Source organism: Pteropus vampyrus, unplaced genomic scaffold, assembly GCF_000151845.1.
Source record: "Pteropus vampyrus isolate Shadow unplaced genomic scaffold, Pvam_2.0 Scaffold202, whole genome shotgun sequence".
NCBI lineage: Eukaryota > Metazoa > Chordata > Mammalia > Chiroptera > Pteropodidae > Pteropus > Pteropus vampyrus.
In genome coordinates, this window is record NW_011888983.1 from 812,235 (window position 1) to 820,202 (window position 7,968).

Genomic DNA, 7,968 nt, shown 5'->3' on the forward strand with positions numbered 1-7,968 from the left:
ATAGGTGTAAATCTCTGTGCCCTTGGATTAGAAAATGGTATAAAATATGACATCAAAAACATAAGCAACCAAAAAATAGATATATTGGGCTTCATTAAAATTAAAAACTTTCGTATGCCATACAAAGTGAAAAGACAGAATAGACTAAAATATTTGCAAATTATATATCTGATGAGAGACTTATATCTAGAATATATAAAGAGACTGTTAAAGTGTACAGCTGAAACTTATTGGATTTTGTTAACCAATGTCACCATAAAAATTAATTAATTAAAAAAAATAGACTATATAAAGAACACTTAAAAGAACAATAAGAACAAGGAAGCCAATTAACAAATGGACAAAGGATTTTTTTTTTTATTGGACAAAGGATTTAAATAGATGTTTCTCCAAAGAAGATTCTAGCAATGGCCAATAAGCACACTGACAGATGCTCAATATTATTAGTCACTAGGAAAATGCAAATGTAAACCATAAGATACCATTTCACACCCACTAGGATGACTATAATAAAAAAGACAGACAATAACAAGTGCTGATCAGGATGTGACAAAATTGGAGCCCTCATACACTGTTGGTGGAAAACAGTCTGGCAGTTCCTAAAAAGGATAAGCAGAGAGTTACCATATGACCCAGCACTTCCATTCCTAGGTTTACTGAAGAGAATCGAAAATACCTTCACACAAAAACTCTTGGTGATGTTCATAGCAGCATTATTCATAATAGCCACTAGAGGAAACAATCTAAATATCCATCAACTGATGGATGAATAAACAAAATGTGGGATATCCATACAATGGAATATTACTCATAAAAAGAGATAAGGAACTGACACATACTACAGCTTTGACAAACCTCGGAAAACATTGTTAAGTGAAAGAAGCCAGACACAAACAGCCACATATTATAGGATCCTATTTTATTAAATTTCCAGAATTGGCCAATCTATAGAAATAGAAAATAGATTAGTGATTGTTGAGGGCTTCTAGCGGTTGGTGTGAATAGAGAGTGACTAGTAAGGGGTACGGGTTTCATTTTTAGGATGATAAAAAAGTTCTGGGTTTAGACAGCGGTGATGGTTGTACAACTTGTGAATACATTAAAAAACCACTGAATTGTACACTTAAAAAAAAAAAAAGGCATGATTGAGCAGTAACTACCAAGCCACTTTCTCCTTTTTCCTGGGAAGTTTGAGGCTAACCACTGTTACTGTGCCTCCAATAAGATCTTAGACATTCTCCTCCCACTTAACCAGCAGAGCCCCAAGGGGCTTCAGTAGTTGGCCAGTCCCCCACTGGTTGTGTGTTAGAGTTGGGTTCAGAACCTGCTCTGGCAGGCTGGCCCTCAGAGATGACCACCATCTGTACCATCTCACGAGCCCAGGCTCCCAGGACCTGAGGTTTCTGGTAAACACATTATGATCCTACATACTGGCCTGGTAACTGACTTCCAGATGCCAATTCAAATGAATTTGATGTCTCAAAAGATAGTTGAGACAGGCCAAGTATCATTGTGATTAAGACTCTGTGCTTTGAGGTAAATTAATAGAGAGAGAGTTAGATAAATAGTTGAATGGATAAAGCAAATAAGGCAAAATTTTAACTTTGGTGAGGCTAGGCAAGTGCATAGGTGTTCACTGAATTATTCTCTCAACTTTTCTGTAGGTTCGTAAATTTTGAAAATAAAAATTTTGGGAAAATTTGAACAAAAAAAGTGAGGTTTGGAAAAAGAGGCATGGTTCGAATCCTCATAAACTTATTAGTTGTACAAATTTGGACAAGTTCTTAACTTTTGAGCATCGATTTATTCATGCAGTAAAGACAGTAATAATTATTTTCAAACTTTGTTTATTATACTTCGATGTTTGCATGGGAAACACCTAGAATAGTCTCTGGCATTAGCAGTTGCTCAATAAAAGGTTATATTAAAACAACTATTTAAGAAGCTGTGTAAGCTGTTCTAGAGCCTTGAGAAACAAGCTGGAAGGAACAAACTAGATTGACATCAATTATGAATATGCTGATTCCATGTATAAGTTCCGATGATGCTTTTTTTTTCTTGTTCATAGCTTTTCTTGGATATTGCAAGAAACTGTGAAAGAACTAGCCCCTCGATGTGATGTGACTTTCATGCTGTCAGAAGATGGGAGTGGAAAGGGAGCAGCTCTGATCACTGCTGTAGCCAAGAGGTTACAGCAGGCACCGAAAGGGAAATAGGAACCCCTCAGGGTTGGGCCCGATGCACCTCGGACACCGACCAGCCTTTCCTCTGGCAGATAAGTTGGTCAGGGACCAACAGGCAAGCTTCCGGTTAACTTCACCTTCTGGATGGCCGAAAGAGAACCCCAGGTTCTCTGGTATTTGTAGCATTTTGTTACTACTGGTTTTCAAAGGCAGTAAATGATATCGTTATTTGGCATATTTGAGTCCACGATGGGCCAACTTGTAAAATTAAAGGATGTGGCTCGAGAGCTCCCCTCTCAGCAGATTTTTCAGTTAAGGGCTGACCTGTCAGTTCTCAATGGCTTTGGGTCTTGTGGCTGCTGGACTTGGCAATTATATGTACAGTCTGCCCATGTGGCCTGTCTGGCTGAGCTCCCACTTGTGTGCTTCAGCCATCGCTGTAGTAGATCGAGCCCTCTACTACACACTCAAAGCGGCTAGGGACTCATGTAATAAACTGGAGATTTAATCTAACTTGTTCTTAACTTGTCATGTTGACTTCAGATGTGAAGAGAGAACAAAGACTTTGGAGTAATCAGCCCCAGGATGAAGAAGGATTGATTGCCAGGGAGCCTTGTAGGAAGCTTTTCATGCTCAAAGAGAGTTATGTCAGCACCCTGTAGTTTTGTTTCTCGATATGCATGTGTTATTCTCAGGGTTGCTGTTTGGGGTACCTGTTTTTCATTTTACACGTGGTTTGTGTCACTGTTGTTTATAGTTGTTTAAAGGGCTGTCGAGTAAATGAAATCCACTAAATGAATAAAAATATTTGATTTCCCAAGAATCTTTGCATGAAGTATTAATATTTCACCTGGGAGGCTCACTTGGTAACTTTATGCTCGCTAGTAGAATAAAGGGCTAGTAGAATAGAGTCAGAAGTTGCTGAGAGCATCTCTCCAGTCCAAATTTCCTGCCAATAAGGAGAAATATATGGAATATCTTCTACAATATCTTTAACAGATTATCCAAATTTCATTTGAATGAATACTTCCAGTGACTTTATCCCATGATCCCACAGTCTAAAAGGATGAGGGAGAGGCCCACCTGGGCTGGGGACAAATGAGGGAGTTGAGGTTCTCATACATTCAGTAAACATGTATGAGAATACTGCTGTGAGTGAGTCCTAGATTTACCAAAATGAACTTTTTTGTATTTTAAGATTATACCTCTTTGGAGAGAGGTTTATGGATTTATTAAATTTATCTCTTTGTATTTTGAGGTTATGCCTCTCTGAGGAGCTGTTTCACCTGATCAGATTTTGTCTTAGTAAATCCCAAACATCGTTGTTTTTGTTATCTTTCCCTAGTCCTCCCATTCCTTGGTAAGACACCTCCAGCTCCCTGTGTCTCTTTCCCCTGGTTCTGCTGGAGGTTCCTCCCTTTGCCAGCTGCCTGGACAGATGATCTGGCCCAGAGATACGGGTAGTTGCACCACCATGTTCTCCCATGACCTGCTTTCTCAGCACATTTGGCAAAATGAGGAGGTTGCCTAGCCTACTTAACTTTCAGTTCTGGTCTCTCACAAGAAGAATACGCCCCAAGGTATCCAGGCAACCTTGCATTCTGACCAACTGATAGCATCACAGAATCCTTGAACTATAATGGAACTGCAGAGAGGACAGACTCTTGCTGTCTTTGGACAGGTTGACCCCTGAAACACCTGGGGTGATGGAAGGCTAACATCTCAAAGTTTACTAGACAAGATCAGCAGCCACACAACAAGGTAATCATTCCTCATGCAAACTCCACAGACTTTTCCTGTTGGGAAGAGCACTGTCATTTACATCTTCATCTGCATTTAGTCCTGTGGTTACTTTCTCTCTGTAACTTTTTGGCTAGAAAGAGCTGACAAACATAGATTTAAGAACTACATTTTCCCCACGACTCGGACTCTGTGGAACAAATTACCACATTCTCATTTGTCTGTCTTCAGAAATCTTGTTTTCTCTTCCCGTCAGCTGATTGGGTGCTCCATAAAAATAAAGGCATAGGTCTCATTTTTTCTATTACCCACAGATCCTACCACAGTGGCTGGCATTGAGTAGCTATTGGACAGTTCTCTAATTGAATGACTGACTGACTGAATGAATGCTCAAACAAGCACATGAGTGTATTATTGCTCTTCTTTAAATCTCTCCATTCTTCTACCTCACCCAATGGGACTTTAGCCTTATACACACTAGATACTCTATAAATGACAGTTGAATGAATGCCAAGTCCTGTTCTAGGCACTGAGGACCCAAAGAAATACAGACACTATTTCTGCTTTGTAAGAACTCAGGCTAGCAAGGAAGGAAAGATATATAAAATATTTGCAATACAACATGGTAATCAGGAACAAGATGAAGACACAATTCCTAACCATGTCCTGCATCCTTTTGATCAGGAGCTCTCACCCTGTGTGTGTGTGTGTATGTGTGTGTGTGTGTACGCATGCACACATGTTCGTGTGTGCATATACATCATAAACCGTTTTGGAAATTATGTGAAACCTATGGATCTTCTCACAGAATAATGTTTTTAAATGCATAAAATGCATAGGATTACAAAGGAAGCCAATGGTATTGAATTACGGTTATTAGAATATTAAAGTGATATAGTAATATATATGCTTAGTTTGTAATGCATTCTATGACAAGGTTCAGTAAGAACCTAATATAACCATAATTTTGAAGTTCTGATATATAAAAACAGATTTTTTGAGACATTTGCAACAACACAGATATGAAAACGTCTGTGATTTCACCTGAAGACAAAGTCACAGTTGCTGTGGCACTATTGTTGCCCAAATTCATAATCAAAGGAGATGCTAAATTTCAATTAGAGATGAATGAAAGTAAAAGTATAACTTTTTCCCAAAGATGTTTATAGGCTCCACCCAAGGAGGGGTTTCCCCTTGGGGCCCAGGTTAATAACCCCTGATCGAAATGTCCTAATAGACTTGACACTTTAGGGATAGCAACTTAGATGGCAGAGAGCCAGTGTGGTTTGTACTTAGAAGAATTGAGCATACTTCCTGAGCCTCATGTGAGAAAGGACAGTAATATAAGAGCCTAACAAAGTTTTGTGAACTACACAAGCTACACATATAGACATGTGGATAAGCTATAAGCCACGTGCGCATATGTAAGGTGGTCATGTTACAGTTGTTGCTGTTGTTAGGGGACCCATCTTATCACTAGTATGAGCAACTTGAACGTCAACATTGAGATCCTTCCAAGACTATTTTCCAGACGTGTGAATGGCTAATGAATGCCAATTAGGGGGAATGAATTTCTCATACCCACTTTCCTCCAACCCGCTGTCTTGATATTTCCTCTCTTGCTGTTTCACAGTTGAAACTCCTGGTGAACCAAATTTTCTTAGAGGAAGGAGAGGTCTTGAGAGAAGTTGCATAATAATAGAGAGATTTGGTAGCTCATATTTGGAATGAACTAGGAGGAGCAATTAGAGTAGAAGAGTTGAATTCTTTTCTGGTCCAGCCAGGGAAAAAATGAAGCTGGGGAGAAAGTGAAGTACCTTAAAATCTTTGTTGTTGTTGTTGTTGTTGTTGTTGTTTTAAAATATGAGAAAGAAAAAGATAGAGAGAAAGGTAGGTCATTGGCAATGGTTTGGGGGATTGGCCTGAAGAGCAGGGATGCCCTAACACTACAAGGACAATTCCAGGGGCTGTCATTCACATCATAGCCTATATGTGGCTCAGTTTCTATTGAGTCACTGCTAGGGTAGGTAGCATGGTCTAGAGCAGGCTTTCTCAAAGTATGTTCTAAGATAAAGTAGATGTTCCCAAGTTTAATTCTCAAATAAAATGGTTCACTTCTCCATCCCACATACTGTAGAAAGGCCTATCTCCCACCCTAATATTTCAACAATTCCTGAAGAAAATGCTATGTCCTCCAGGTACTCCTCTAATTCCTGCTCCAGCTGGCTTCTCACTCATCTCAACTGCTCTCAAAATTGCTGCAGCTGCTGCCTCACTCTCTCTGTTTTGGCTGATGTATAGAACGGTCCCTTCCTCTTTGATTCCCCAAAACACCATTAACTCAAGGTCAATATCTGGAACAGACTTAATTGTTTTCCTTCTTCTGTGACATTCTTTGTTCATGGCTTTTGCCTGTTTTTAGATTGAGCTATTTATTCCTTTTTTGTTGAATTATAGGAGTTCTTTATATATTATGGATCCAGTCCTTTGTCAAATTTAGGCATTTCAAATATCTTCTCATTTATAGTTCATGTTTTCATTTTCTTTAAGGTTTTGATTAACACAGTTCTTAATTTAATATTGTCGACATTCTCGATCTTTTTTAAAAAGTAAGCATTTCGTGTGTGTGTGTCTTGTTTAACCAACCTTCCTTACCCTCAAGGTCAGAAAGATTTTAACAGTATTGTCTTCTAAAAATTTTTAGTTTTGTTATTGATATTTAGTTCTTAGTCCAGTGGAGATGATTTTTATCTGTGGTTTGAGTTAGAAACCAATTTCATTCCCCCGCATATAGATACTTTTGCAAGCTGTTTCCTAAACAGTCCCTCCTTTTTCCACTGATGACATGACAGCTTACTAAATTCCACAAAAAACAAAAGCAAACCCTATTGGTAATTGTATTGATGTTGCATTGCATTTGTAGATTGATTTGGTGGGGGTTGGGGGGCAATGATCTCTTTGAGAAGTTTTTTCTTCCCAGCCTTTAACATGGGATGTCTCGCCATTGATTTAGGTCTTCTTTAATGTTTTCCATTAAAAAAAAAAAAAGATCTTTTTTCATTTTGTCTGTTTGATCTAACAACAGACAGAAGTGTGTTTAAATGTCCTCTTAAAATGTGTTAAAATCTCCTCTAAACTTTTCTGTTTTTTCCTTTCTTCCCTTTTTTGGGGGACTGGGGGTGGTAGCTTGATAGATATATCTTCTCCCACAGAAGGCAAGTATTTTAGCATGATCCCATGGACTTTGGTCTCTCCTAACCCTATAGAGCATCATGTTGACATTGTCTACAATTTTACTTCTGTGTTATTATATATAAACTTTCACTTATTTGACTATTTTCTCCAAAAGTCTTTTCAAGGAGAGCCTTTATTGGCAAACTGAGTATTTATATACCTGAAAATATTATTATACCCTTGTATTTGAGTGATAATTTGGTTGGATATAAAATTCTGGATTCAAGAATCTTTTCCTTAAACTCATTAGATATATTACTTCATTGTTTTCTTACCTCATTGTCGCCGTTGAGAAGCATAATGTCATCCTGATTCTTGTTCCTTTTTGGGTGGTCTGCCATCTCTAGAAGCCTTTAGAATTTTCTTTGTTTTGTTCATGATATTTTATAATGTGGGGTGGATTTTCCCTTATACCTCTTGTTTGGTACACTACGCTTCTTTCAATTTTGAGGTCATTTGTTTTTACTTCAAATGCTTTCTATTTTTCTTTTTATTTTTCTCTATTTCTATAACTCCTGTTATCCAGAGATTAACACTTCTATTTCTATCCCCCACACTGTTTAACTTTTCTATTTCTTTTTCTCTCCACACTGCTTACTGTGAGAGTTCCTAAATTTGATCTTCCAATTTAGCAATTCATTCTTTAGCTGTATCCATTCTAATAGATGTATCCATCCATTATGTTTTTGCCTTTTACTTTCCTAACAGTGTATTTCAAAGAGAAAATGTTTTTAATTTTGATGAAGTCTAATTTATTATTTTTTTCTTTAATGGCTTGTGTTTTTTGCATTCTACCTAGAAAGAGATAATT

General features: G+C 37.9%; 1 protein-coding gene across 1 annotated transcript in view; it reads left to right on the forward strand.

The window, feature by feature from the left end:
• HKDC1 (hexokinase domain containing 1) overlaps window positions 1-3,006 on the forward strand; it is a 48,004-nt gene extending 44,998 nt beyond the window's left edge. Inside the window, exon 18 of the mRNA XM_011372154.2 lies at window positions 2,069-3,006. Coding sequence (XP_011370456.1) covers window positions 2,069-2,216 — 148 coding nt within the window. The 3' untranslated portion in view covers window positions 2,217-3,006. The remainder of the gene's footprint in view (window positions 1-2,068) is intronic.
• The last annotated feature ends 4,962 nt before the right edge of the window (window positions 3,007-7,968 follow it).